This window comes from Emiliania huxleyi (genome assembly GCF_000372725.1).
Source record: "Emiliania huxleyi CCMP1516 unplaced genomic scaffold EMIHUscaffold_5, whole genome shotgun sequence".
NCBI lineage: Eukaryota > Haptophyta > Isochrysidales > Noelaerhabdaceae > Emiliania > Emiliania huxleyi.
This window is the reverse complement of record NW_005198244.1, coordinates 594,911-622,596: the sequence shown is the minus strand read 5'-3', so window position 1 is coordinate 622,596 and position 27,686 is coordinate 594,911. Positions and strand designations below refer to the sequence as shown.

The 27,686-nt window shown below is 66.1% G+C and overlaps 4 protein-coding genes across 4 annotated transcripts; 3 read left to right on the top strand and 1 right to left on the bottom strand.

Moving 5' to 3' along the window:
- Positions 1-7: 7 nt before the first annotated feature.
- On the bottom strand, positions 8-3,420 carry EMIHUDRAFT_197054 (hypothetical protein; the record flags this gene model as incomplete). Its single annotated transcript, XM_005766978.1, has 9 exons — positions 8-211; positions 324-513; positions 683-963; positions 1,052-1,287; positions 1,349-1,601; positions 1,711-1,782; positions 2,008-2,750; positions 2,832-2,890; positions 3,002-3,420. 9 exons carry the CDS (start codon positions 3,418-3,420, stop codon positions 8-10), a joined length of 2,457 nt encoding a protein of 818 aa, XP_005767035.1.
- Positions 3,421-4,385: 965 nt separating this feature from the next.
- Positions 4,386-7,023, top strand: EMIHUDRAFT_432530 (hypothetical protein). The gene has a single exon (XM_005766977.1). It carries the CDS (start codon positions 4,410-4,412, stop codon positions 6,732-6,734), a length of 2,325 nt encoding a protein of 774 aa, XP_005767034.1. The 5' UTR covers positions 4,386-4,409; the 3' UTR covers positions 6,735-7,023.
- A 6,193-nt stretch (positions 7,024-13,216) lies between these two features.
- Positions 13,217-17,941, top strand: EMIHUDRAFT_448144 (hypothetical protein; the record flags this gene model as incomplete). Its single annotated transcript, XM_005766976.1, has 13 exons — positions 13,217-13,231; positions 13,529-13,845; positions 14,097-14,260; positions 14,331-14,437; positions 14,590-14,671; positions 14,867-14,930; positions 15,272-15,515; positions 15,816-15,983; positions 16,107-16,142; positions 16,257-16,388; positions 16,575-17,281; positions 17,348-17,486; positions 17,531-17,941. The coding sequence occupies 13 exons, from the start codon at positions 13,217-13,219 to the stop codon at positions 17,738-17,740; spliced, it is 2,385 nt and encodes a 794-aa protein (XP_005767033.1). The 3' UTR covers positions 17,741-17,941.
- A 1,796-nt stretch (positions 17,942-19,737) lies between these two features.
- Positions 19,738-21,888, top strand: EMIHUDRAFT_96308 (hypothetical protein; the record flags this gene model as incomplete). The annotated part of the gene is made up of 1 exon (XM_005766975.1): positions 19,738-21,888. The coding sequence occupies one exon, from the start codon at positions 19,738-19,740 to the stop codon at positions 21,886-21,888; it is 2,151 nt and encodes a 716-aa protein (XP_005767032.1).
- Positions 21,889-27,686: the final 5,798 nt, after the last annotated feature.

Below are 27,686 nucleotides of genomic sequence, written 5' to 3'. Positions count from 1 at the left end.
TATTTATTTATGTCAGCAACAGCGGGGCAACCGCCCTCTCCAGGTAGGTTTGCCGCTCACTGGCCCTCGCGAAGCCGTCCCACCCGTAGAATGGAACGCTGATCACCCTCCAGCCAGCCGCCGCGAGGAGGCGCCGCTTGAGCAGCGTTGGCCCGTTGGGCTTGCGCACGCCCCGGCCGTCGGTAAGCAGGAAGTGAGAGGGGCCATCCACCTCGACCGCGACGCGTGACGAGGGCAGCGCCAGGTCGAGCAAGTAGCCCAGTGCGCGGCTCGAGATACTCCTCCTCGAAGCCAGACTGGACGGAGGCGAGGGCAGCTGCAACCGAGCGCTGCAAGCGCGATATCGTCACTAGCGTGTCTTGCATAGCGTCGCAGCAGAGCTTACGTTGAGACTCGGAGAGGAGATGCTGCTGCCCGTCTACCCCGCGTTCCAGAGAGAGCCAGAGCTGCCACTGGTGCAGCTGACGGCGGTCCTCCTCGCTCCACCTCGACGGATCCCGCGCGAGCGAGTCGCTGATCACGCGCGAGCAGTTGGCAAGCAGCGCCTGGTGATAACAGTCTGCCGTCGCATACGCCCACACCGTGTTGGCTAGGGCCTGAGGCTTGAAGCCAGCAAGCCCGCCGCGCACCGCCTCCTCGTCACGCCACGCCCACGCGTCCGTCTCCTGTTGTGTCACGCCACGCCCACGCGTCCGTCTCCTGTCGTGTCGTCAGGCATGGGCCGCGTGGCTTCTTGTACGCATCTGTGACCACCTCGCTCCAGTTGCCCCCCCAGTCAGGTGCGAGCAGCTCGAGCATGAGGGGCAAGAGCAAAGACGCGTTGCGCGCCTCCCGAGGGATGAGGTAACGCTCGATCGTGTGCGTGTTCAGGTGCCGGATGCTCTCCTTGAGCAGGCCGCACGGCGGCGTGCCGAAGCGCACCTCCAGCATCTTGCACCAGATGCGAGGCATGCCGACAACTGTCTTGCGCAGCACCGCGTCGGGGATTCGGCTCAGCAGGTGGTGATGCGTGTAGCTCCAACGCAGAAGCACGAAAGATGGGCGTCTGCACCTCCATGTGGTCCACTTGCACCATGAGGCAGTTGGGCGGCCAATCTACAGCCTCGCCGTGTCTCTTTGCCCGCAGAGCGATGTAGTCGGTGGAGCGGCCGCCCGGGAAGGCGGAGTCCACGCGCGGCTGCGCGAGCGTCACGTTTGTGGCAGCCATCTGTCGCAACGCCGCCGAGAGGTTGAAGCGAGCGAGGTCCATGTCGCCGTCTGACAGCCAGATAAAGTCCACCTTGGCGGCTGCGGCTGGCGGCAGCTCACGCTTCCAGAAGAGACCCTTCATGCCACGATGCGAGCTCACGGAGAAGCGGTGACAAGGACGCAGGGAGGTGCTGGTTCCAATCTTCCAAAGGATCCCAAAGCTGTGCGAGTTCGCCGGTGAAGCAATTCAGCTGCATGTGCAACTCTATGTGCTCCGCGTGCTCCTGGCACAAGTGCCGGAGCTTAGTGACAATCATGGCTGAGCCCTTGGTGCAGGCAGAGGTGACGGCAAGCAGCACGCGAGGCTTAGTCATCTGAGCCGGAACCTCGACTGCTGTCGGCGGCAGCGAGGCCTATCGCATCCTCTCGGCGCGGAAGCCGTTGTGATTCTCAACGCACAAACGGCTCGCTGTTACGTTGTTAGCTTGGCACGAAAGCCACACGACGAATAGCCGTTCACACCGGTGCGCGCACGGCACCGATTGTCGTGTACTCGTCTGTTGAGAGTAGAGCTACATACCCTCCATCTCGCGCCTGCAGCGCCCGTGGCGTGGCCCATGCGAATCATGCTTTCACATGGCATGCGGTTCGTAAACGAACGTTATGAATGGCCATTGCGATTCAATGAGCTGGTGGAGGCGCCCCACGTAAAGGTATCAGCATGCTCGCCAGATCCGCACAGCCTCTGAGTTGCGCGTGTCAGCCGGCGCTGCACCACTCATTCGGTCGCGTCTCGGGCGGTCCTGTCGCCTCGCCCACCGTAAGTCCAGTGCTCTCGTGAAAGCAGCGCGCGGCTGCATTCACGGCCTCCGCCTGCTCCTCGAGCGGCTCACCCACCGCCAGCGTGACCGACTCGTCGTCAAATGGAGCCGTGCCCTCCACGCCACGGCTGAGCACCACCCAGTAGAAGCGGCTGCAGCTACTCAGTGCAGTGCCCACGCAAAGCCACTCGCCGTCGTCCTCCTCCGGGCTACGCCGCTCTGCATACGCACACACACGAACGCGCTCCAGGTCGGCGTCGCCGGCCGCCTCGCATGCGCCACGCCGCTCCGCTGCCTTTGCCGTCGCCTCGGCGCTGCTCGCGGCGGAAGCCGGTGGCGCAGCGTCGTCGATGTGCGCGTCACGCACGGCCTCTGAAAGCTTCTGCATGGCCACCTCCCAAGCCTGCTGGCTGTCCGCTTGCTTGAGAGCGTGCCAGCTGCGCCACGCCCGGCTCAGGCCGGGGACGCTCGCCTCGCCCGCCTCGCTCATCGCACCCTCGAGCTCGCTCATCGCTTGGGACCTCGCGCCATCGTCGATTCTCGCGCCGGCACCAGTGGCCGCAGTTACCTTTGCGATTGCCACCTCCATGCGCGACAGCGCGGCCTTCGCAGCTGCACTCGGCTCCGTGGTGCGCGCCACGGCATCCGACGTCGACGCTCGTTCCTGCCCCGGCGAGACCAGCACCGTTCCGGACTCGGCCTTCTCGGCTTGCTGGGACAGGCGACGCAGAAGCTGCGGATCTATGACCGATGAAGCTGATCGAGGCACCGGTGCGGGCGACGCGGGAGCCGATAGGCGACGTGCGGCCATGATTCGCGGACCCTCGATCTCTCGATGAGCGTTGTTGCTGAGCGCGGAGGTCGCCTGTGCGAGCGGCTCTCTCGCGCTCAAAGCGGCGCGCTCAGGACAACGCATCCCCCAGCCGACACCTCAGCTCTTGGGTTGCCCTCGTTTCATTCCTCGCGAGCGCTTCGGCCAGCACCGCTAACACATGAAGTGGCCAAAGTCGCTGCGCCCGGCCTTGGTGAAATAATCGAAGCACCAGGCGCTGTCGAGCGACACGAACGGATGGACGCCCGAGGAGCGAGCCGAGCGCAGCTCGAACGCGGTGCGGAAGGCATTGCTGGTGAACTTCCCAACGAAGAGGTCGCACATGGAGAGGAGATAGACGTCGACGAAGGACGCGATCACCGCCTCGACAAAGATGGGCGTCCCTCCCCAGTTGCGCACGAGGACGTCCCAGTTATCAGCGCCGGTGTGCGCTTTGAGATGTTCCATCGACGGCTGCGCCTTCGTCGAGTAGAGCATCGTCACATTCGGGTGCGGTCGCTTAAACACGCCTGGATCATCGGAGGCCACGTACATCGTGTTGGCACCGCTTTGTCGCATCAGATCGTAGACCTCGCGCATGTAGACATCGTAGTCGTCGCAAGAGAGAGGAGAGAGGAGAGGGTGAGGGTGTGAACACACGTGAGGAGTGGGGGAGGGTGTCTGTGGTGGGTTGTAGTCATACTACGTGGTTAGAACCACGCGCTCCTCAGGAGCTTAAGGTAGAGCTGAGCGTCCAAGACGCCTCGGTGCCACCCACCGGGTGAGACCATCCGGATCTTTCCACCGCGCCCTCCGGGCTGAGTGGTCCCCGCGATGGCCCACGGTCCTCCGTCGCCTGGTTGAACCCCCTGCCTCCCTGTTGACCCCCCGGTCCCCGTACTCGACCATGAAACAAACTCAAAGTCCACCACAGCCACCAGCCTCCACCTCCACCTGCGAGCCGCCACCCCTGCCGCCCGCGACGCCGCCCGCCGCGTCAGATAGCCGCGACGCGCGCATCGAGTCGCGTCGGAGAGCCGCGCCGCACCAGCAGCAGCACCTGCACCACCAGCAGCAGCAGCAGCACCACCACCACCACCCGAGAGAGAAGCGCACCTGCCCGACGCCGCCCGCCGCGTCAGACGCTCGCGACGCGCGCGTCGAGCCCAGTCGCACAGCCGCGCCGCGCCAGCAGCAGCATCGGCACCAGCAGCAGCAGCACCACCACCACCAGCAGCAACAGAGACATGCAGTGCAGGCGCAGAGGCGCTCGCAGAGCGGCGCTCAGCGCCGCGCACGCCACGCCGCGGACCGTCGGACGAGCGCACCGTACGTCGGCGGCGAGCCGCGTCGCCAGCCGTCTCGCGAGAGAGCGGCGCCGCCGCGTGCGCGCATCAGCCCCGCGGCAGGGTCGATCCGCGGCGACGTCCGCACTAACGGATAACGGCCATTGGCGGTTTCTCTCTCTCTCTCTCTCTCAACGAAGGCGCTCTCAAAGAGAAGAAAACAGGGTGCCCATCTACCTGGTACGCACGATCCCCGCCCACCTTCCCGCGCGCAAAGGAAGGAAGTCTCCTGCAGTTCCAAGCATGTCAGCTCCACTCCTTGAGAAGACGCCCCCGCCTTCGCGTCCGCCTCCTTCGAAGGCGTACCTGAACAAGCAGAAGCAGGCCGTAAACTCCACAGCCTCGCCATCGCCGGGCGCCGCAGCCTCGCTGTCACCGAGCGCTGCCACCTCGTGGGCGATAATCAATGGTGAGAGGTCGTTCCGCGGCGCCGTCGGCGCTTGCTGCTTCCTAAGCTGGGCGCGCACTCCCATCGCGCTGCTGGTCACTCTCCTCGTGTGGTGGCTCCCGGTCGCGATCGCCGCCCCGCTCGTGGTCTTGCTGCCGCCGCTCACCTTCCTGCTGCTCACGTTCGGCACGATGCCAAAGCAGTGGGGCGACCCGTACTACGGGTTCGTGCTCTGGGTCCAGAAGCTGCGGCTGACGACCCAGTTCGTCCAGTTCAACGGGGCGCGGGTCGAAGGCCGAGTCGCCTACGATCTCCGCGCCCTCAAGCCAAAGCGCGAGCTGAGGAAGACGCCGCTTCCGCTGGGCTGGGGACTGGTGGTGGCGGACTACCGGGAGGAGGAGATGGACGCGGCGGTCATCCTCGGCAACTGGTTCGGGGAGACGCTCTCGACGACCCTCATCCCAGTGGCGAGGGTGCTGGACATTGTCCGGCTCGCGGCGTACCACCTTCCCTGGGGCTGGCGCAGCGCGCCGCGCCAGACCTCCTTCAGCGCGGGCGAGAACCCGGTCAAGTTTGTGATGGATGAGGTGGGCGCCGTCTACCCAAAGATCCACCAGCAGTGGGCCGACAAGACGGGGGACGAGGCGCTCGCCCACTTTTGCAGGTCCGGCCTCGCAGCGCACCGCGTGGAGCTGGCTCCCGAGGACTGCCCCTACCTCGATGCGGACGGGAAGCCGGCAAAGTTCGTGGTGCGCACAAACGAGATGGCGACGCTCGACGTCAAGGAGGGGTGCGACCGCTACGGCGGCGACGCGTACTTTGGCGCAGACTGGCGACCGGTCGCGATCGTGCGCAAGGAGACGCCGGAGCAGTGCGAGTGGTGGAGCACGCTCGTCGACAAGGTGTACCGACCCGGCGACGGGTACAAGTGGGAGTACGCCAAGTTTGCCTTCCGCTCCACCGTCTTCACGCTGGTGACGTTCGTGGACCACCTCTTCGGGCTCCACATGCAGACCTCCGAGCTGGTCATGCTCGCCACGCGCGAGCAGCTGTCGACCGACCACCCGATCCGCCGCTTCCTCATCCCGTTCACGTTTGGAGCAATCACAATCAACGACTGGGCGCGGACCGCGCTGTGCGCGTACGGCGGCACGACGCACCGCGCGTTTTCCTTCACGGACGGCGGCTTCGCGCGCGCGTGGGCGCTCGCGCCGGCGCTCGCCTTTACTCGGTCAAACGCGCGTTGGACCGAGGAGAACCCGTCGCCGCGCGGTCAGGAGAGCAAGGGCAGGGCGCAGCCCTTCCGCGGGGTGTTCCGGCTGAAGAAGGCGCCGACCAACGAGATCGCCGATGGCGAGACTGCAGCTTCGGTCGCGGAGAAGGTCTTCGCGCGCACGGTGGGCGACAGCGCCTCGGAGCGGCGCAGCGACGACGGCGACGGCGACAGCGACTGGATCGACGCCTTTCTGGCGCACCACGGCTCCGCCTACCCGTCCGGGGGCGTCGACACGCCTTTCTACAGGGCTTGCGAGCGTTACCACGGCATTGTCGCGCGGTGGGTGGATGCGTATTGCGCGCGCTACTACCCGGAGGGCGTCGCCGCAGATGACGAGGCGGTCGCGTTCCTGGAGCAGATCATGCTCACAACCTCGCAGTCGACGGTGGCATCGTACGGGCTTCAGCTCGGCGCCGCGTTTGCAGCCTCGCGGGGCCGCCCTCTGCGGATGCGAAGGCTGCTCGTCTGCTTCCTCACCCGCTTCATCGAGCTCGTGACTCTGGGCCACGAGCAGGTGGGCGCTGTGCAGGTGTACGCGCAGGACGCGTCCTTCGCCTCCTTCTCATGGAAGAAGGGCGACCTCTGCGGCACCAAGGAGGCGGCGATGCAGGGCGCGACCCTGATGTGCCTCACCTCCTCCATCACCCCCACGCTCATGCCCGGCGACGACTCCACCTTCGAGCAGCACGACTGGTCCTTCCTGTACCCGCCCCCCCCGGGGCAGCAGTCTGCCGCCGACGCTGCCGATCTGAAGGCGCTCAACCGCACCTTTCAGGAGGAGCTCGCCGCAATGGCGCGCGACCTCGACGCCGAGATGGCCGCCGCGCCCGCAAAGGCCTTTCCAGACAACATGGGCAGTTGCACAGTCAACCCGCGGTACATGGAGTGCGCTGTCAGCATCTGACACCGCCCCTCCCGACGCCTCGACGCGCACGGCGCAACGGGGGCGAGCAGGTAGGAATAGGGCACTTTGTGTGCTGCGGAGCGCTAGAGATGCGCGCGCGAGAGAGTTACGTTCTGTGGGGCGTTCTGTCCCCCCGGCGGCGACGCGGGCACGAGGATCGAGGTCGCAACGCCCGCGTGGGATCGCGGGCGAGCTCTTTGTTTTTTACGGCGTTGTTGTTGGCAGCAGTGTCCACTGTTTCTTGTGTGCGCGGCCTTCGTTTTTGTTAATCGTCCGCTCTCTCTCAAAAGTAGTCGGCAGGCTGGCCTCTCACTGCTCGCACAGACGCCTAGACAGATAACACAGACAGACGCGCACCAGGCTTCGTAGGTTAGAGCGGGGCGGTGCGTGAGCCCCTCCTTCTCCGCGCGCACCCACACCCCAGTCTCCTACAGCCGTAGCCGAGCATGGTGTGCATCTCATGTAGCGTCGAGACGTCGCGTCGTCCCAGCGGTTCATGCCACGCGTGCCTAGCCTGCCCGATGCCCCCCCAAAGCACCGCCAGTTTTCTTGTGCAGCGCCGCGGCTTCCCATCACTTGTCCTTGGAAACCTCGTTGGAGGAGTACCCGCTGGCGGTGGAGTCGTCTGCATCCGTCGTTGAATCTCGTGTTGGCTTGTGGAGGTCGTCGTAGGGGACCCGCCGACGCACCACGGCGCGCCGGGCTAGCTCAGAGTGCCGCGGCGGCGCCGGGGGCAGCTTTTGCTGCACTTTGCCAGCACCAGGATCACCGCCGAGGAGGCGAATGAGATAGCAGCGAGTCGACTGTACGAGCCTAAGGTGCGCCAAGACGAGAGGCGGGTGAACATGGCAATACATGCAACATCTAGCGTGTATGCGCAGGCTACGGACGAATCATGAGAGCAGTCTCGATACACATGCTCTACGTTGACGCGCCCAGTCAGGAAGGCTACGGCACCATGGGAGATGCGAGAGAAGGCCTGTCCGACCGCGAGGAGGAGCTGCACGAGCACAAGCAGATAGTGCGCGGGCCCGACCAAGATCTGGGGTGGCAGTGGAGCGTCGCCGCATCGAGATCTCGCCCTTGAAAGAAGGGGTGCTCCATCACTGTGAAAGAGAGTTGTTTTCTTTGGAAAGAAAGAAAGAAAACTGACAACCCAAGGGAGGGATGAAAGAAAGAAAGAAAGAAAACAGACAACCCAAGGGAGGGATGGGAGAACGGCACCCGGAAAATTGCAGCGCGTCGGCGCGGCTCCGACTGGTCGGGCACCTCGGCTGGGTCCATCAGCACGAGGCCCGCCCCGTCGGGGAGCCCCGCGAGCGCATGGGCGGCCGGCGCGAGCGGAGGACGAGATGCCGAGATGCCACAAAAAACACATTTTTGTGAAGGGGGGGGGGGTCTTGCCTCGGTACCCTAGACCGTGCACTCGACCGCCCTCGCCGCTGGCAAGCTCATTCACAATCTGCTCTGCGATGGCCGTGTGAAGAACGACTGAGATACGCTGCTTCTGCAGCCCCAGCCAATTCTTAGTGGTCCAAGTCACCTCATCGAGGTACTGGGCCCGCGCGTCAGCTTGTTCTGCAGCACGTTCGCCGCCCCCCAGAGGATCTCGCCGCCCCCCTTCCCAAACCCACCGAACGACTCGAACAGCAGCAGCCGCACGTCGACGTCCTTGTCCTCCCTGGTGTAGCGATACTCGCCGCCGTAGGACGGTATGCGGCGATCGCCGCCCACTACCCTGCCCCCCCTAGTATGCCACCGACCAGTCCCCTGCCCCCTGCCTCTCGCCCTTGCTCTTCGTCTCTCCCCCTCCATTCCCTCGCCCCCATCGCGGGAAAAGAATTTTACAACAAAGCTCCCTCGCACAACACTGGGCACGGGACTGGCTCGCACTGGCACTAACACGGGAAAATAAAACACCGAAGCTTCTTTCTTTTTTGTGGCTCGAGTGTGTGTTAAAGGTGTCTCTCAAGGGGCCCCTGGGCTACTGCCTACTCCCTGTTGCCCCGCTCCTGCCCCCCCCCCCCTTCCGTGTATGGGCGAACGCCGAGCCCGGCCGCATCAGTTTCTCTCTGTGTCTCTCGCAGCATCAGCTTGAGTTGCCACGGCCGACCGATTGCCTCGGCGGTCGCCGCCTCCACCCCCGCCCTAGCAGCCTCCGCCGCAGCCTCGGCGGTCGCCGCTTCGGCGACGGCCTCAGCCAACACCAGCCTCGTCCTCTACCACCTCTGCCGCCACCGCTGCCGCGCCCATGAGGCTCGGCCCCGCCGTGACGCCGAACCGAACCCTCTCCTCGTTGAGAGCGCCGCGAGAAGCCTGAGCATCCCCTCCTTGTCCATCTGCGCGGGCTTCTCACTGCCCCGGCGCCCACGTCTCGATCTTCTTGGGAAGCAGCTGGTTCGACAGGTCATCTCCGTGGCCTAGGCAGCCGTGGCCGCCGTGGCCCCAAGTAAAGACGTCGCCGTCGGCGGAGACGGCGATGCTGTGGTTGCCTCCAGCCGACACGGCGACGACGCGCTGGTCAGCCAAGGCCTCGACCTTCTTGGGCAGCAGCTGGTGCTGCTCGTCGCCGTGGCCCAGCTGGCCATAGGCTCCATCGCCCCAGCTCCAGACGGCTCCTCCGGCGGCGAGGGCGAGGCTGTGCCCGCCTCCCGCCGACACAGCGATGGCCCGCTGGTCAGCCAAGGCCTCGACCTTCTTGGGCAGCAGCTGGTTCTGTTCGTCGCCGTGGCCCAGCCGGCCTTCGCCTCCATAGCCCCAGCTCCAGACGGCTCCGTCGGCGGTGATGGCGAGGCTGTTTTGGTGACCAGCCGACACAGCGATGACGCGCTGGTCAGCCAACGCCTCGACCTTCTTGGGCAGCAGCTGGTCCTGCTGGTCGCCGTGGCCCAACCGGCCATAGGCTCCCAAGCCCCAGCTCCAGACAGCTCCGTCGGCGGTGAGGGCGAGGCTGTGGTGATGTCCAGCCAACACAGCGACGACGCGCCGCCCAGCAAAGGCCTCGACCTTCTTGGGCAGCAGCTGGCGCTGCTCGTCGCCGTGGCCCAGCCGGCCATCGCGTCCATCGCCCCAGCTCCAGACGGCTCCGTCGGCGGTGAGGGCGAGGCAATGGAAGCGTCCAGCCGACACAGCGACGACGCGCTGGTCAGCAAAGGCCTCGATCTTCTTGGGCAGCAGCTGGTTCTGCCGGTCACCGTGGCCCAGCTGGCCATCGCCTCCACTGCCCCAGCTCCAGACACTGCCGTCGGCGGTGAGGGCGAGGCTGTGCCTCCACCACGCCGTCACACTCACGGCGCGCTCGCCTCCCAGCAGAGAGGGGAGGCGGGTTGGCGTGTTGAGCTGCGTCACGCCCTCGCCGTGCCCAAGCAGTCCTGGCATGAAGGACGGCGCATTGCCGCACGACGAGAGCCGCCCCTCGCCGTCGATAAAGAGGCTGTAGCGATAGCTCGCCGCCAGCCTCGCTGGCGGGTTGGACTCGCACAGCAAGGCATAAACGCACAGCCACCGCACGGCGCAGCCCTCGCCCTCTGGCTGCGCCGGCAGCTCGAAGCCGCGCTCTTGCGCCCACAAGCGGATGCCCTCCAGCGCAAGCGAGGCGTGGAAGAGCAGCGAGACGGCCGCGACGCGAGCGATGTCGGCGGGGCTGTGGCAGTGAGAGAGGGCGCGGACGAGGAGCTCCGTGGGGAGATCGAGGAGGCGGATGGGCGGCGGCGTGCTTGGCGAGGGAGCGGCGGAGGACGAGGCGAGGCGGCGCGAGCGGCGCGAGCGGCGCGGCGAGGTGGACATCGCGGGAAAAAAGAATTTAACTACACTCAGTCTTGAGCACTTGGGCCGGGGTCGCACACGGCAGGGGTGGCGGGACGGTTGTGGAGCGAAGTGGCAGTAGCCAGCCTCAAGCATCGATGGGATAATAAGATGAGATTACCAGACGAGAACGGGGGGAAGGACAGGCGGGCGACATTTGACGACGTCGGGGATCACAATGTGACGACCAAAACGATCTTGGGGGCCAGGGCGAGACAACAGGTCGGGGTGCCACATGGGGCACACCACAGGTGTGACGGCGGAGTTGACGTCTCCGTCGGTCCTAGCGGCGTGGCTGAGGGCGGCGGTGGAGGCGCCCGAGGGCGCGGCGTGGCTGGTCTCATGGGTCTAGCAAACCATAGACCACGCTGAGAGAATGCAACGAAAGCAGGCGGACGATAGCAGGACGCACGAACTAGTTAGAGGTAATGACCTCGGTGGGTGTGAAAGGTCTACCCATTACCCAAGAAAGGGTAGGCGCGGTTAGATGGGAGGTAGAATGTCTACCTACCGCACCCCCCCCAATGTCGCTGGGCGGGCTCGGCCCGCAGAGGCGGCATTGATCAGTTCCCCCAATGCACTGCGCGAGCCCGAGAGTTGGAGGCGTGGTCGACGCTGCGCTTGAGCTTCTCCTTGGGGACCCATTTCGTTAAGAAATCGGCGGGCATGGTCGCGCGGGAGGTGGCGTCGTGAGCTGCACGCCGGCGGGGGGCGTCTGCGTGCTGACGTCGGTGAGAGCGGCTCCGGAAGGCATGCCGCGGCGGAGGAGTTGCAGCTCGTCGAGCGGCGTGACGTGGCGGACACGGGCGGTGCCGCCGTTGTCCTTGCGCACCAGATAGACGGAAACGAAAAGAATTCCTCGCGGGAAATCCGTTTGCGATTCCGTTCACACACCTCTCCTTAAAATCCCTGTGTGGTGGCGGCGTGCCGTCCTCCCATCCCTCCCTTGGGTTGTCTGTTTTCTTTCTTTCTTTTTTGAGCACTGGATAGGGCGCTCCCAGCCACACCGACTTACTCGGGAGCGTGTTGACGGCGCCACATACCTCCATAACTACTCGGAGGGCGGCATGTCGTGGCCCGCCTCCCGCCCTTGAGGGCGTCGAGACGGGGCCGACCGCGTCTGCCGTAATGAACGGCGGCGAGTGAGGTCGACCCTCGCCCATACCTCCATCCACGGCCATGCGACACGCGGAAGAAAGCTGAACGGGAGCCTAGGGTCGGTCGGCAGCAGCCCGCCACCTGCAGGCTGCTGCTCGACCGCCCTGGAATCAAAGGCGGGGATGCCTCAACCTCTCGTCTGGCCCACTGAATGTATGTCGCCCGTACCCGGCCGCTGCTCCCGGCAGTAGCACGAATCCGGTTGACTGTCCATCCGGACATTTGAAAGTATCAACTCGCACTCGGTCCCCGCTCCCGGCAGGAACACGAGTACGAGCCAGTTGGGTTCCGCTCCCGGCAGGACCAACAACTGGAGATACTCTCGTCTCCCACGCTCGGTCCCTGAGACCAGTTACACGAGCGCGAGAGTCAGCCAGGCCCTGCTCCCGGCAGGACCACAGCTGAATTCAGCGAGCGTACAGGCTCGAGGTGGCATCGCCTCCTGATCCGCAGCGGTTGCAGTCGCTACGAGTAGTCCGCTCGCAGTTCACCACCCTGCACCGAGCAGAGCGCGGATCCAGAGCATATATCATATAGATCCGCAAAGGCAAACCACGGCGACCATCCCGCAGACCACAGCAGTCCATACTGTGGCCGCGGCCTCGCGTCGTTGCTTCCACGCGCTGTCTGCAGAGCCCGTCAATGCAAAATCCCCGTCAGGCGCAGACCCGTCTGAAGCCGCTGCTGACGCACAGCCGGCGGGTCAATCAGACATTGGGTGCTGGCCGTCGATGGGCTGAAGAAGGTTGCAAGACAGCGCGCGAGGAACTGAAGCAGAATGCATCGGTCTGCGTCCTATCGACGCCAGACTCGACCATATGCCGACTACCTGCCTCCATTGCGGAGGTAGGCGAGGATGGACTGCCACTTGGCATCTGTCCAAGTCTGGGGACCCGCAGTGGCATCAAAGATAGCCGGAGGCCCAAATCACTGCAACGGTAACGACACTGACACAGCTCGCCTGATTGCTGGCCACGCAATGGCGACCCACCATCGCGGCGTCAGCGGCTGAGCAGCATCGCAGATGCTGTCGCGTAGGCCGGCCGGGCCACATCGGTGAGCTGACCCAGCAGAAACCTCGACGACAACAGACATTCAACGCACACCAGTTACTTTGACTGTGCGCTGACTCACGCGTCCCCGCGCCCGTAGAGGAAGCGAGGCAGTCGAAAGACGAGCGCGATGCCGTCAACGACGACACTCGGCTCGACTGCACCCACCGCCACCACGGCAATCGCACCGACGAAAAACGATAAACGAAGAGAACCGCAGGAAAGCGTGGCACCGCACGCGCCAGCAAGGCACGAATGACGTCTGAGCGAAGCCAAGCCTCTCTGCGACTGTATCTGAAGGCGCGGTAGCGGTAGACGGGCAAGCCACAGCTGGCAAGATGCCGATCGCCATCGACCTTGCTCGAGCCGCGGCGGGGCCGTGAAAGTGAAGCGTGTCAGGATCGGCTGCTCGCTGTGAACTGACCTCGCTGTGAATGTGACCGCCGTCACCGACACTATTGTCCATGAATGGTAAGACTGAGAGTAGAGTAGAAGGTCGGGTCGAGCGACCGGCCCAGTCGACCGTCCCCTCCCCTCAGCAGAGCGGGCGAGAATCCTAAAGGATTCACGCCTCATAACAAACACGGCTTGTAAAAAATTCTTTTCCCTTGTTGACCAACTCTCGCGGCTAGTAGTTCACCTCGGCTAGTACCGGGCGAGCGAGCCAGCCTCGCAAGCATCGCGGAGTCACAGCCCTCCCCTCCTGCGCCGGCGCCCGCGGTCCCCACCGCGGCGCCGGCGGCCAACCCCAATGCGAGCCTCCTCGACAACGCCGAGCAGGCCGAGAACACGCTGCTTACGCTTCTCGGAAAGGACACGGACTCGCTCATCAGCTACCGAGGCGGGCCAGCCAAGGAGCTGGTGGCGTACGCGCACCGGTGGCTCAAGCTGGTGGGCGAGGAGTTCCGCGACGAGGTCACCGAGGGTCTGCTCAAGCGGCCGCGCGGCATCGAGTGCACCATCTCCGTCCTCGGACCTGTCAAGGACTCGTCCCGCGGCGCGCAGTGGCTCACGGTCAAGATCAAGGAGAACAAGTCGGAGGATGAAGAGGCGGCGCCCGACCCGACGGCGATGCACATGCTCTGGCTCTCCGCCGAGTTCGGCGTCGTCTTCTACATCTCTGGCTACCAGCCGGACCGGCGAGACGCCGCCGAGACGCCGCCGAGATGCGGTCGAGATGCGGTCGAGATGCGGCCGCGCTGCGGTCGAGCTGCATCCGAGATGCGAGATGCGCGCGGCGCAGCTGCGATGCATCCGAGAGGCTGCCGCCAACACACGGCGCAGCCACGGGCAGACGTGCAGTGCAGCTGTCGGAGGGTGCCGGTGCTTCCCTGCTTCCCCTGCACAGGCGCGGCGACAAGTTCCGCGCAATCACCTTTGACGCCGAGGCGCTGAGACACGGGAGGGCGGTGCCTCCTCGCGATCTGCCGCGCGTCAAGGCGCGGTGCGTGGAGCTCGCCTCCGCGTCCACGACGCTGCAGCGCGTGCACGCCCTCTGCTCGATCGGCAAGCGTTGACCCCGCGTGCCGCCTGCTGGCCGCAGAGGGACGCTCTGAGACGCCCCTCTCCCTTGCGTCCTCAGGCAAGCTCGACCCCGTCCTCGCCGCCGCCCTCACCAGCCCGGAGGCCGCGCCGGCGGCGGCGCACTCTCCGTGGGCGCCCCTCGACGAAAAGTCCCTTCTTCCGTCGGTGCAGAAGCACGGCTCTCTCTCTCTCTCTCTCTCTCTCTCTCTCCCTCTCTCTCTCTCTCTCTCTCTCTCTCTCTCTCCCGCTCTCTCTCCCGACGCGACCCGGACCGCATCGGGTTCGAGACTCGGGAGGTGTGGTACATGTACATGTAGGTGCAGAAGCAGCTCTCGCGCCTCAACCCGGGGCAGCGCGCTGCTCTGTGCGGGCTCGACGGCGCCGTGACGGTGGTGCAGGGTCCGCAAATCTAGACGCGGGACACGGCATACAGCATACTCCATGCCTTCCGACGAGCGCTCGAGAGGGCACGCACTCCGCCGCACGCACCTGCACTCGTCGTGCTCGCGGCCTGCGTCTCCACGCGGTGCTTCGAATGCGCGGCGCACTGCCGCACTGCCGCCCCGACCTTTGGTGGTTTTCTTTTCCCCACAGGTCCGCCCGGCACGGGCAAGTCGTCTTTCATCACCGCCGCCTGCCTGTCTCGCGTCCCGGCCGGGTCGCGCATCCTAGAAGCGGCGGTACGTCTTTGGTCCCCCGCGGGAAGCCCCGCGCGTAGGACAAGAGCGTCTGTCCCACACGCGCACAGACGCGCACATACATCATGCTCGGTCAGCCCCCACAGTGTAGTGGTGTGAGCACACAAGTACTAGCAGAGTGCACGCCTGCCTTGGCGGGTGAGGTCGCGCATCCTAACAGTCGAATACGCATTCTTGTATTCCAAGTAGCGACTGTGTCCTGCCGTATGCACTGTCTCTTATCCGCTGCACTCGCGCGGCGCTCTGAATGCACTGCACAGTACCGTACTCCCGCCCTGAGGCTGACGTCTCCACCGCGCAGGTCTCGCATCCTCGCGTGCACCGCCACAAACAAAGCCATCGACTCGCTCGTGGCGAAGCTCGAGGCTGCCGGTCTGACTCAGATGTTGTGCGTTGGCTCGCGCCGGGCGATGGGGGAGGCGTCCTGCCGCTACCTCATGAGCAGTGTGCTTGCGCGCGACGGCTTCGTCGCCGCCGCAGAGACGGCGATCGAGCAACACTCCGCCAACGTGCGTCGGATCGAGGCGGAGTTGCGCGAGCTGCCTGTCCCAGATGCCGCACTGCTCAAAGCGGGGGGAGGCAAGAGCGGCGGCGGCGGCGGCGGAGGCGGAGGCGGCCGCGGCGGGAGGCGCGGCAAGGCCAAGGGCCGCGGCGGGGAAGCGGGCGGCGGTGGCGGGGAAGCGGCGCCCAACGGCGGCGGCGGCGAGGGCGACGGGAGCGACGGCGGCGACGCGGGCGGCGATTGCGGCGGCGGCGATGAGGATGGTGCCGCCGCCGCCGCCGCCGCCGCCGCCGCCGCCGCCGCCGCCGCCGCGCCCCCGCCCGACCCGGCGGCGGTTGCGGAGGCGAAGAAGTTGGAGGCGCGGCGCGCGGAGGTGAAGAAGCGGCTCAAGGCGGAGCAGGAGAGCGTGCGGCGGCACACGCAGACGATGGGCGAGCGCAAGGGGAGCACGCGGCGCCAGGTGTGGAAGGAGGTCCGGCTGGTTGCTTGCACAGCGTCGGCGGCGCTGCAGGTGACGCGCCGATTGCAACGCGACATGGAGGAGGGCGCTGGTTCGGCGGAGAAGGCGTGGGCGACGGCCGAGCCGCTCGTACATTCGGCGTTGGGAGGTCAGGGTGAGTGCGCTCATGACTAGGCGAGGGCGAAGGCCGAGCCGCTCACGTTCGACTTTGTGATTCTCGACGAGGCGAGATCTGGGGAGATACAGCGAGATCTGGGGAGATACAGCCGAGAGAGAGGGAGATGTAGGGAGACGAGGCGCCGGAGCCGGACTTTTGCTAAGCAGGCGGCGGCGATGCTCGAGCCAGACGCCGTCGGCTGCTTGCTGCACGGCGCGCGCGCGGCGCTGCTGGTGGGCGACCAGCTGCAGCTGCCTCCGTTCTCAAAGTGGAAGGACGCGGACACCGCGCGGTACACGGTCTCACTCATGGCTCGCCGCCCCTAGACGCTGAACACGCACTCTTCTCTTCCGACCCGCGCTCGAGAGGACACGTCCTCAGCCGTACTCGACCGAGCTGTATTCGTACCCCTCGTACTCACACGGCGCTCTGCAGACTCTGCACGATGCCGTCTTCCCGCCCTGATGGTTGGTGTATTCACGTAGGCTCGGCTCGCCGCCGCCCGCAACCCGGCCGCCTCCCCCTCCCTCGGCCGCGGGAAGGGGGCCTCGCCGCTGCTGGGCAAGGGCGGCAAGGGCGCCGGCCGCGGCGTTGGCCGCGGCGCCGCTGCCGCACCAGGCGTCCCTGGCGCGGTTGCGGGCGAGCCTTACCCCGGCCAAAAGACATTTATGCTCACGGAGCAGTACCGGATGCACCCCGCCATCAACAAGATTGTCTCTTCCACCTTCTACTTCAACAAGCTCATGACGGCCCCGTCGACGGCGCGCGCGCGGCAGCACCCTCTCCCCGCCTGCTTTGTCAACGTGACGGGCGGGCACGAGGAGTTCCAAGAGCGCTCCTGCTTCAACAAGAAGGAGGCGGAGGAGGTCGTCTCGCTCGCGCTGCACTGCGTCGAGTACCTCGGATTCTCCCAGGAGCGCATCAACGTCCTGTCTTTCTACAACGCGCAGCGCGACATCCTCGAGCGCATGCTGGCGCGCGCGCAGCTGGAGGACGTAGCCGTCCTGTCCGTCGACTCGATGCAAGGGCGCGAGGCGGACGTCATCATCCTTAGCTGCGTCCGAGCGGACGTCGCTGGCGGGCTCGGCTTCGTCGCCGACGCGCGGCGTGTGAACGTGGCGCTGTCCCGCGCGCGCGAGTCGTTGGTCGTCTGCGGCTCGTCGGTCTGCCTCGAGGTTGAGCGCATCTGGCGGTCAGGATGCACCTCGAGTCAGACAGCTGTGAATAGTATAGCTGTGAACAGTACAGCTGTGAATAGGTCGGCCCTCAAGGGGATGCAAAAGTTCGCGTCGGCGCGGGCGTGCCAGGACGGCTTCGAGGCCAACCTCCCGCCAAACTGGGCGATGCCGCGGCTGCTCTCGCCGGCGCCGAAGCCTGGCGGAGCGCCCCTCGGCCTGGTACCAGTCATGCCCTAACGATGCATGGCGCGCGATGCATATAGGAGCCGAGTCTCGCGGAGCGCTCCTCGGGCGCCGACGGCGACTTTGACGAGCCCGAGCCCGAGGCGGAGCCGGGCGCGGAGCGGTTCGAGCAGCGCGATTCGGGCGTGCCCGACGCGTGGGACGCGAGCTCTGACGACGACGCGCCGGCCGAGGAGGAGAAGCCACCGGCGGCGATGGAGGGGACGGTCTCCCTCAGCCCTTCCCTCTGAGCGCGCGCCTTTGGGGAGGGAGGGAGGTCGGATGGTTCGCGCTGCGGGTCGCGGCGGAACAGACAGTCAGCGGCGGTTGGATGCGTGCTCGGCCCTTGATTATTTCAAGGAAGTACATGATCTCTGGCATATTCTATCATCAGCGCGGGACGGGGAGGGAGGGGGGTGGATCCGTAAATCCGTAATGTCCGCAAATCGTGTAACAAAAAACCACGAGAGACTCCCCCCCGCCGCACCCACGACCCAGCTAAAGCCGTACATCCCCTACAAGGCAGCTGGAGCAGGCAGAGACACAGCACTCGCGACACGCTGAGAAGCCGGAGGCTGGCCTCTCCAATGCTCGCGCAACGCTGTCTGACTCTGAGTGGCACACAAGATTATTTCAAGGAAGTACATGTGCACTTTAATTGACGCGAGATAAACCAAAGTGCTCTGGGCCGGCGCGGGGCCCCCCGGAGGCACCGTGCGCCGCGCCGCAGTGCGGAAACGGGGCTCCGGCTCCGCTAGTCTCCGCTAGCACCGACTTCCCGATTAAGCTAGGTTAATCAGAGGGCAGATTTGGAAAGATCTCGAGGAGTACATACAGATAGACCCTCTAACCATCAGAAAACTCCGACCTGATCGGTCGTACTGACCGCCGACAGATCACTCCAGACAGCAGACAGGCCAACGTCTGCACGCGGCCGGCCGGGCGAGAGGCTTGACACGATCCGACCCTGCGACCCTGACGCTGCTGCTCTAGTTATCAGCCATGGACTGCTGACTGCTGCCACAATGTGCGACCTGTGCTGGCCCACTTGGCGGCCTTCCCGGTCAGTGGTGAGGCGCAGTTCAGAGCTGTCGATGGCGCGATGCCGCACTGGTCCCACATTGGTGACACGAGACCACCAAGTTTGCCGGTCCAAGAGAGAGGCACCGGCGCTGTCCTGAGAAGGTGCGTGGTCCCTCTTGACTGCCCATGCGCGCGAGGCTGTGTAGGCATAGCCTCGAGAGTGCCAGCAGCCAATCCGAGGCAGTTCGTGACGCGCATTGCGCCAGAAGCGTGCACACGATGGAAGGACACCTTCCTACTGGCCGTACGATCAGGTCGTCACTGAATGCTTGATACTAAGGCCGCGAGCTATGCAGGTGATCAATTGTGCATCATGGCACGGTCAGCTGCGCCGACAGGCTGTCGCAAGGCGTGATAGCATGGCCGCAAGTACGCCGAATTCCCATGAAAACAAATAAAAAATCGCCGAAAAAAATCCCGAAAAAATCGGCGCCTGCGGCGGGCCATGGGACCCCATCTCCCCCCCGCATGGACACCCTCTGGGGCCCCCGCGCCGGCCCAGAGCCAAAGTGCTGGGGCGACTCCGGACTCGGAGCTGTACCTTCTGTGAGACCGCCGGGTCCGCGCTGTCGCCGTGTCCACGCTGTATATTTATTATTATATTTATTATCGGATTGACGTCGCGCTAACCCGAGAACGCGTCGGGCGTTTTAGGCGTTAGCTAAACGGATATATAGATTATAGTCGGTCTACACGCCACATTTTATGAATTTACGATTTGCAGCTGCACGCAGCACGGTACGCGATGGGAAAAACTCAATTAGCACTCCAAGGTGCCAAGAGAAACAAACAAGGGCACAACAAACAACAGACGACAGGAAGCAACGTGCGAGGCTAGAGCAGGCTTGCTCGTCCTCTAGCACACCCTAGGTAGGTAGGTAGGTAGAAAGGTGAAGAACAGCCAGGCTCGGACTGGACACCAACGCGGTATGGGTACACCCTGAGTTGGCGTATGTATGTATGTATGTAGGAAGGTGAAGAACAGTCAGGCTCGGACTGGACACCAACGCGGTATGGGTGGCGTACAGGAGCTGCTGTTCACAGCTGCACAGACCCGCGTACGCGGTCCTTTTCGGCGGGAGCTTCCGGCGGGAGTCGTCCCGTAGCAGCAACACCTGTGGCCGAGCTGCCCGCGCGCCGACAGCCCTCCGAGGCAAACAGCGAGATGCCACCGAAGCGCGCACGAAAGCGGCGCGGCGCAGCCGACAGCGTCACGGCCACGTATGCATACGGCGAGGACGCGGCCGATCCGCCTGCGACGGGCAAGCCCAAGCCCAAGACTCTCTGTGAGATCTTCGCGCACCTGCAGGGCGACACCGGCCCCAATGAGCTCCAGCTGTGGAATAGTGCGATGCGCCGTACCGTAAGCCGAGCCGAACGGGAAGGCAAGGAGGCGCACGACGCGCTAATGACGCGGGGGCTGGACGGCCGCCTGGCCGACGGCTCCATGCTCGTCAAGAGCAGCTTGGGCTACCCTGAGAGCAGCTCGCTCTCTTACCTGGAGCATCCATCTCTGATCCAGATGATGCTTGGGCTGGCGGCTGCCAACGGCGATCATGTTACTGAGGAGGAGATGCGTGAGCGGATCTCGTCGCAGATGCAGCGCGAGAGCGAAAGTAGCGCGGCACGCGCGCCCACAGCGTTGCCTTCGCGCCCCGAGGCCTCGACGCTGCTCTCGCGGTTCGACGCAGCCGCGACTGAGGACCCGCTGGCGGGGCAGAGTGAAGTGCCCGCGCTCGCACGCCTGCTCGGCGAGGCGCGATGCGAGGTCTCGTCCGACTTCTTGCACGGCGACGTCCGCTGCCTCGCCGCCGCCGGACCTGCCCTCGTTCTGGCTGGCGCAACCGGGTACAAGCATCGCGAGCCGTGGGCTAAGCGGTTCGCGCCCAAGGCGATCGAGCCGCGTTCTCTCGCCGAGTGCGCGGCGGCGGCCCTTGTCGGGGCGGCCGAGCCTGCATCCCTCGAAGCGTGCGCCTCCGCCCTGAGCGGGAGCGCGTCCGGGAGCGTGCTCGAGCAAATGACGCAATACTTTGAGGTGGAGGAGTCGTACACAGCGTCCGACCCGGCGGCCGTGAAGACGCTCTTCTCGTCGTCGGTGCGCTCTGCGGCCGTTGACCCGCACTCAGGCCTGACGTGGCTTGGCGAGGCGTGCGGCCGCCGGTTCAAGGCCTTCGATGCGGAGGGCCGGTGCTGCTACACCTTGGACAGCCCCTCGACCGACGCGCTGGCGGTCGCCGCCCACCATGGCGCGAGGGTGCTCGTCGCGCCGGGCGGGGCCGGCAAGCTCGCCTTTTGGAACACGGCAAGCCTGGACGCGCGCACTGGCGGCGTGCGGCAGTACCGTGGCGAGGGGCCATGGAGAGAGCGCGTCCTCACTCTTCAGGTGCTCGAGGGATCGGAGGAGGCCGACGTCTTGAGCTTCTCCGACGCGGAGGGCGTGTGCTGGCTCGAGGAGGTGGAGGGGAAGGTGGACGTGACCAGAGGCGAGGCGCCCCACGCCACGAGGACCGTTGAGGCCGGCGAGCACGCCAACTCCTTCTCGGCGATCTGCGACGTGGGTGACGGCAAGCTCGCCCTGGCGGCCAACGGGCGAAGCCGGGGCGACGGCACCCTCAACGCAGAGGTCATCGCGGTCTTCGACGTGGCCGCCGGCCGGACCAGCCGCCTCTTCGGTCACGTCCCCGCCCCGGGCGGGTACATACGGCAGGTAAACGCCCTCTCCTCCGCCCCGGAGCTGGCCGGAACCCTTGCCTCTGGCTGCTCCGACGGCACCGTGAAGATCTGGGACGTGCGCGCCCGGCGGCCAACGCACACCTTGCTCGGGCTCGAGGACAGCCGGACGGAGGGGATTGCGGCGGTCGCACTCGTGGCGGGCGGGGGCGGCGGCTGGCCCTTTGTCTTCTCCTCCTCCCCCGACGCGGCAATCAAGCTGTGGGATCTCCGCGCCTCCGGACGGTGCCTCTATGAGCTCGCCACGGGCAACGCGCGTGTCGACTCTCTCGTCTGGCACTCCGAGTCGCGCACCCTGCTCGCCGTGGCCGAACGTGGCGAGGCGCCGCGCAGTGGCGGCTGGGGCGGCGACAGCGACGAGGAGCCTGAGGACGAGGACTGGGACGCCTGGCCTACGGACGCGCGCCATCGGGAGGACGACTTCGGCGTGCGGTGGGACCTGCCGCACTCTGGTAGCAGTGTCGTGCTGCAGTACCGCTTCAAGGGGTCTCCTGCGCAGCCGTCGCGGACAATGAAGAGCTACTTCTCCAAGGGCAACGAGTCGGTCGCAAAGTGGAGGAGTATTGGCGAGGCATATGCTTGGTGACGCGGCGGTGGGACCCCGCGAGCCGGCAGTGTCGTGGGGGCGATGCATGTGGACGCATGCGAGCCGTTTGGGCTGCATGACGGCCGTGCCCACCTAGTACAGTACTTGTGGCATGCATGGATGCGTGCTCGTTTTAGGGTACAACAACAGCCGCCCCCCTGAGTAGACATGCAAATATGCGCCCCGGCTGTAAACCCGGCCTCCCCCCCTCTCACGAGTCCTCCGGCAGAGCACGACGGAGTTGCACCCCCCCCTTCCCCCCCCATGCCCCATGCCCATCCCCCCACCGCCTCCGGCTCCGCCGCAGACCCTCGCGTAAGGCCACTGCGGCCGTCTCGCGTCCTCGCTGCCTCTCCGCCCGCGCCAGCAAACCATCAGACCCCCCGGGCCCCGCAACCCCGGGCCCGACCCCCCCCCCCTCCCCGCCCCCTCCCGAACCCCCCCCACCCCTAGCCCGTTGGCGCGAGGCGCGGTCAGCGGCGCCAGGTGCCGAGGTAGTCGTCGAGCGAGTGCTTCGCCTGCTCACAGCGGGGCGCGCGTGAGCATCTTCCTCTCGTCCCACACGCCACGCGCGGGCCACGCCGCCTTTGCGCCCGGCGGGCCCCCGCCCTCTGGCGCGGGCAAGGGCTGCGCCTCGAAGGCGCCGCCGCGGTAGAGCCTCACAACCTCCGCCGCGACCCACCTAATTCGTCACGTACATTCGGAGTCCGCGCTGAAGGAGGCTGCAACCTCACGACCTCCGCCGCGACTCGCCGGCGCTTGCGCCCCTCCCGGTGCAACACCTGGCCGTGCGGCAGGAATGGGCTGGCGAGCCGCGTGGCCGAGATTACCCGAGATTGCCCGAGATTACCCGAGATTACCCGAGATTACCCGAATGGGCTGACGAGCCGTGTGGCGAGCCGCGTGGCCGAGGTACACCCACACTCGAAGCCGAGATGTCGCGCCGCACCTGCACGTGCTCGCCCAGCGCGGGCAATCTCGGGTAATCTCGGGTCCTCTCGGGTCCTCTCGCTCCTGCACGTGCTCGCCCAGCGCGGGCAATCTCGGGTAATCTCGGGTACTCTCGGGTAATCTCGCTCCTGCACGTGCTCGCCCAGCGCGGGCAATCTCGGGTAATCTCGGGTCATCTCGGGTAATCTCGCTCCTGCACGTGCTCGCCCAGCGCGGGCAATCTCGGGTAATCTCGGGTCATCTCGGGTAATCTCGCTCCTGCACGTGCTCGCCCAGCGCGGGCGGCGCGTCCTCCTCCGCCGGCGCCGCTCCGCCCTCGCTGCCCGACACCCCCTCCCCCTCCCCCACGTCCTCCTCCTCCTCGCCCTCCTCGCTGCTCGCCGCGCCTCGCCCGTCCACGAACGACCGACGCGCCGCCGCAGCGACGGCGGCTGCTCGCCTCCCCCGCGGCTCGCCGCCGGCATTCACTGCGCCGGCGGCGCTGGCAGCGGCGCCGGCGGCGCGGGAGCGGCGGCCGCGCTGCTCCGGCGGCGGCTGCGGCCAGCGCCACTCCGCCCCCCGCTCCTTGCGGCCTTGCTTGCTGGTGGGGTTCGCGTAGTCCTCCAGCCACTCGCCCCGCTCGGACCGGCTCTCAAAGCGAACGCGCACGCGGAAGGAGCCGTCGCGCCACACCGACACGATGCCCGCGCGCACCCACTCGCGGTTGGAGCCGTCGCTCTCCTGGACGGCGGCCCGAGAGTACGCGAGATTACCCGAGAGTACCCGAGAGTACCCGAGAGAACCCGAGAGTAGCCGAGAGTACCCGAGACTACCCGAGAGTACCCAACATTACCCGAGATTACCCGAGAGTACCCGAGAGTACAGCACGCTCTCCTGCACGGCGGCCTCAAGAGGCATGCCGGCGACGACCCCGTGCCGCGGCCAAACCGCCGCCTCGAGCTCGAGCAAGCGCAGCGCCAGCTGGGGCAGCGTGACGCTCTCCTCGAGCCTCGCCCACCTGCTCTCACAGCGGGGCAGTGAAGAGACGCTGTTCACAGCGCGACGCCCTCCTCGAGCCTCGCCCCCACCAACTCGAACGCCAAACCCGGCCCGCGCGGCCCTCTGCAGCCGGCACCTGCTCACACTCTCACAAGCCGTGAACGGCGGGCCGTTGGAAAAAAGACAGCGCCGAGCAAAGCGGCGCCGCGTCCCCCAGCTGCCTCATCGCAGTCTTCAGCTCCGCAGCGCCAGTCGCAGCCTTGACACTCCGCCGCCACTGCACCCATCCTGCCGTGCCGGACCCGTCGCCGCCGTCGCCGCCGTCGCCGCCGCCGCCGCCGCCGCCGCCGCCGCCGCCTCCGCCGCTCCTCCTGTCACCGCAGCTTCCGGCTGCGCTCGTGGGGGAGGTGTCTGCCGGGCGGAGGCGGATGGCCTCGGGCGGGAGGATCAGCCGCCGGATGTGCTGCCGCGCCGCCTCGGGCGGGTCGATCGTCCACAGCAGCTCCGCGCGGCTCGCCTCGGGCCACAGCAGCCGCACGAGCACCACGGCGGCGAGCGTGGCGAGCAGCAGCGGCCGCGCGCCGAGACCTCGCTGGGCGAAGCGGGAGGTGGTCGCGTGCGGGTCGCACGTAAAGAAGATCGGGAGCGGACCCGGCCAAGGTTAGGCCGCGCCGCCGCCGAGCAGACTGCGGAGCGGGATCGGCGCGTCGAGAGGCGAGGCGGCGATCAAAGCGCGTCGACGAGGGGTCCGGCGCCGCGCCGCGCCGGGAGGATGCACGGAGGATGCGCCGAGGCGTGGCCGAGGCATGGGGGCGAGAGGGGCGAGAGAGACAGCAGGCTGCAAGCAGAGAGCGCCCGGCGGGCAGTGGGCGAAGAAAAAAGAAAAAAATCCTAAGCACTGCACAAAAAAAGACAGTCTTTCGCAAATCGATAAGGAATGGCCTGGGAGCCCCAGAAATCGCCCCGTATTTTTTGGGGCGGGTGCGAGGCGAGGCGAGGCCTGTGTGGCGGCTCCTGGGAGGGGCTAGGAGAGGGGCGGGCTTGGCGGGAGAGGGGTCCGCGGGCGGCGCGAGCGGGCGTCCGGTGAGCGGTGTGGACGGGGCCGTGCGTGGTTTTGCGAGATTCGACCGCGGGGCGGCGCCGTGGCCGTCGGGAGGCGAGGGATCCCGCAGCTGCTGTCCCGCACTGCTGCAGGCCGCCTGGCAGGCGGTGTCATGGCGCCCCGTGAGGTGCGCGGGGGAAGCGAGCGGCGCCGGGCCTGCCGCGCGGGGGCGGGCGGGGGCGGGGGCGGCGAGGTGGGCCCGTGCGAGCTGCTTTAGCACCTGTAATAAAGTCGGTCGTCCAAAGTCGAGCAGAGGGCCTGAAGATTTGCAGCGCGCGCGGGAAGGGTCATGGTGGTCGGTGGTTTTGTCGGACGAGGGCGATCCTGGGGGCTGCGGACATCTCCTGCCGATCCTCCGCACGGCTCTTGGTCGCGGGTTGCGCGGGTCGCTCGTGGGGCGGCGTGGGGTCCGTCCTCGCGCGGGCTCTGAAGCGAGGCGATTTTCGCCCTCCCGCGTCGGCGTTTTGAGGGCCTTCCCGAGGGCTTCAGGCGGCGCGGGTTTGATGGGGCGGTAGCGCGGGGCGGCCTCCACCGTTTTCGCGAAAGCAGCGTTTTTCGCGCGCGCCGGCGCTCGCCCCGGGAAAGTTGCCTCGCTCCGCTCGTCAACTTTCTCTCGGGCGAGAGTTGTACGTGCGGGTGGCGGCAATGAATCTCTCTCCCTCTCTCTCTCTTCCTGCGCGCGCAGCGCGCGATTTTTTCGCGAGGTTGACCGTTTTATCGACTTTTGAGCCCTTCTTCGAGCCGTGGCGGGGGAGCGTGTAACCCTAACTTAACCCTAGCTCTCGACGTGATCCTAACCCTAACGTCATGACGGTGTGCCACCTCTAACCCTAACCGCAACACTACCCTGGCTAACCCTAACGACACCCGGCAATCTTTATGCTTGGGGCGCTCGAGAGCGCCGCGTGGGCGAGGAGAGCCGGCCGAGCTCGCCGGAGGCGGTCTCGTGGCGAAGACGGCGGCGGTGAGATGGAGGGTTGCGGCGGGATCGAAGGCATTTTTTCCGTCGGCACGGCGGTCGGCCACCGCCGATGCGAGGCTGCGCCTCGCCTTTGCTGCTCGGCGCAGCGGGTGGTGACGCTGTGACCGAGAGAGCCGACGCAACACCGAGAGTCGCGACCGCGCGGTGTCGAGGTGACGTGACAGCGAAAAGAGCACGAGAGAGGCGGCCGGCGCTCCGAGTCGATGAGCGAAGACCCTAGCAGCGACAGCACGAAGCGTGAGCGAGAGCGAGCGGGTGCGGGTCAGGTGGCGCTGGTGTCGACTCCTGCAGAGCGAGGCAGTGAGTGCGATGGCGGCCGCAGAGCAGTTTCGGAACCGGCGGTGGCGAGGGCGGCGGCAAGTGCAGGAGAGCGAGTCCGTCGCATGCACACGGAAATGCCATGGCTACGCAGTGGGTGGTGTGGACGGAGCGGAGGCGTTGCGTGGGTGCACGCTGCGACGCGCCTGCGCGAGCGTGAGCAAATGGCGAGCGAGCGAGCTGTGCCGTCCGCGACCGAAAAAGAATTTTGCAGGGCAGCCGGTAAAGAATTTTCGACAAAAGGCGGTCGCACGAAACGATTCACGCGACAGGCGAGGCAGGAAAATAATTGGAACCCGGAAAACGAAGAATCGACGCGCCGAGATGGATGCGCTGAGAAGAAGAAAAACATTTCTCAGCCGCCATTCAAAGGCCGTGTGTCGCGTGTGCTGCGCTACACGCTCGGCGCTGCTAGCCCGGCGAGGAGCGCCTTTGGGGCGGCGAGAAGGCGCCTGGAAGGCGCCGGACGGCATTCACGACTCGAGGTGCGAAGAGACGCCGTTCGCACTTTGATCTTTGTGCCACGAATAGGGCTCAGATCGCCGACTCACGAGACGGCCATCGCGGTGCGTGTGCAGCACGTGCTCCTCTGCACGCGCCGCGCTCTCAACGCGGCGCGCAGCGCCGCTAGAGCGGCTTGACGGCGAAAAAAAGACTTAGCGGCTTCGAGGTGTGAGGAGACAAAATTCACACTTTTCGACTCGGATTCATAGGGCTCGAGGCGCCGATTTGTCAGACGCCGTTCACGGGCCGTGCTGCGCGTGTGCTGCGCTCCACGCTCGGCGCCGTTAGCACGGCGCGGAGCGCCCTTGGGGCGGTGAGAGGGCGCCGGACGGCGCTCACGGCTCGAGGTGTGAAGCGATGCCGTTCACACTTGTTGCTATGAATAGGGCTCGGCTCGCCGACTCAAGAGACGGCCTTCGCGGTGCGTACGCAGCGTGTGCTCCTCTGCACGCGCCGCGCTCTCTTTGTGGCGCGCAGCGCCGCTAGAGCGGTTCGACGGCGAAAAAAGACTTAGCGGTTTGGAGGTGTGAAGAGACGATTCTCACACTTTTCGACTCGGATAGGGCTCGAGGCGCCGTTTTATCAGACGCCGTGCAAGGGGCGTGTCGCGCGTGTACTGCGCTACACGTTCGGCGCTGCGAGCACGGCGCGGAGCGCCCTTGGGGCGGCGAGAAGGCGCCGGACGGCGTTCACGGCGTCGAGGTGTGAAGAGACGCCGTTCACACTTTCTGCTATGAATAGGGCTCGGCTCGCCGACTCACGAGGCGGCCATCGCGGTGCGTGTGCAGCACGCGCTCCTCTGTACGCGCCGCGCTCTCCACACGGCGCGCAGCGCCGCTAGAGCGGCTTGACGGCGAAAAAAAGACTTAGCGGCTTTGAGGTGTGAAAACACGGTTCTCACACTTTTCGACTCGGATAGGGCTCGAGGCGCCGTTTTATCAGACGCCGTGCGAGTGGCGTGTC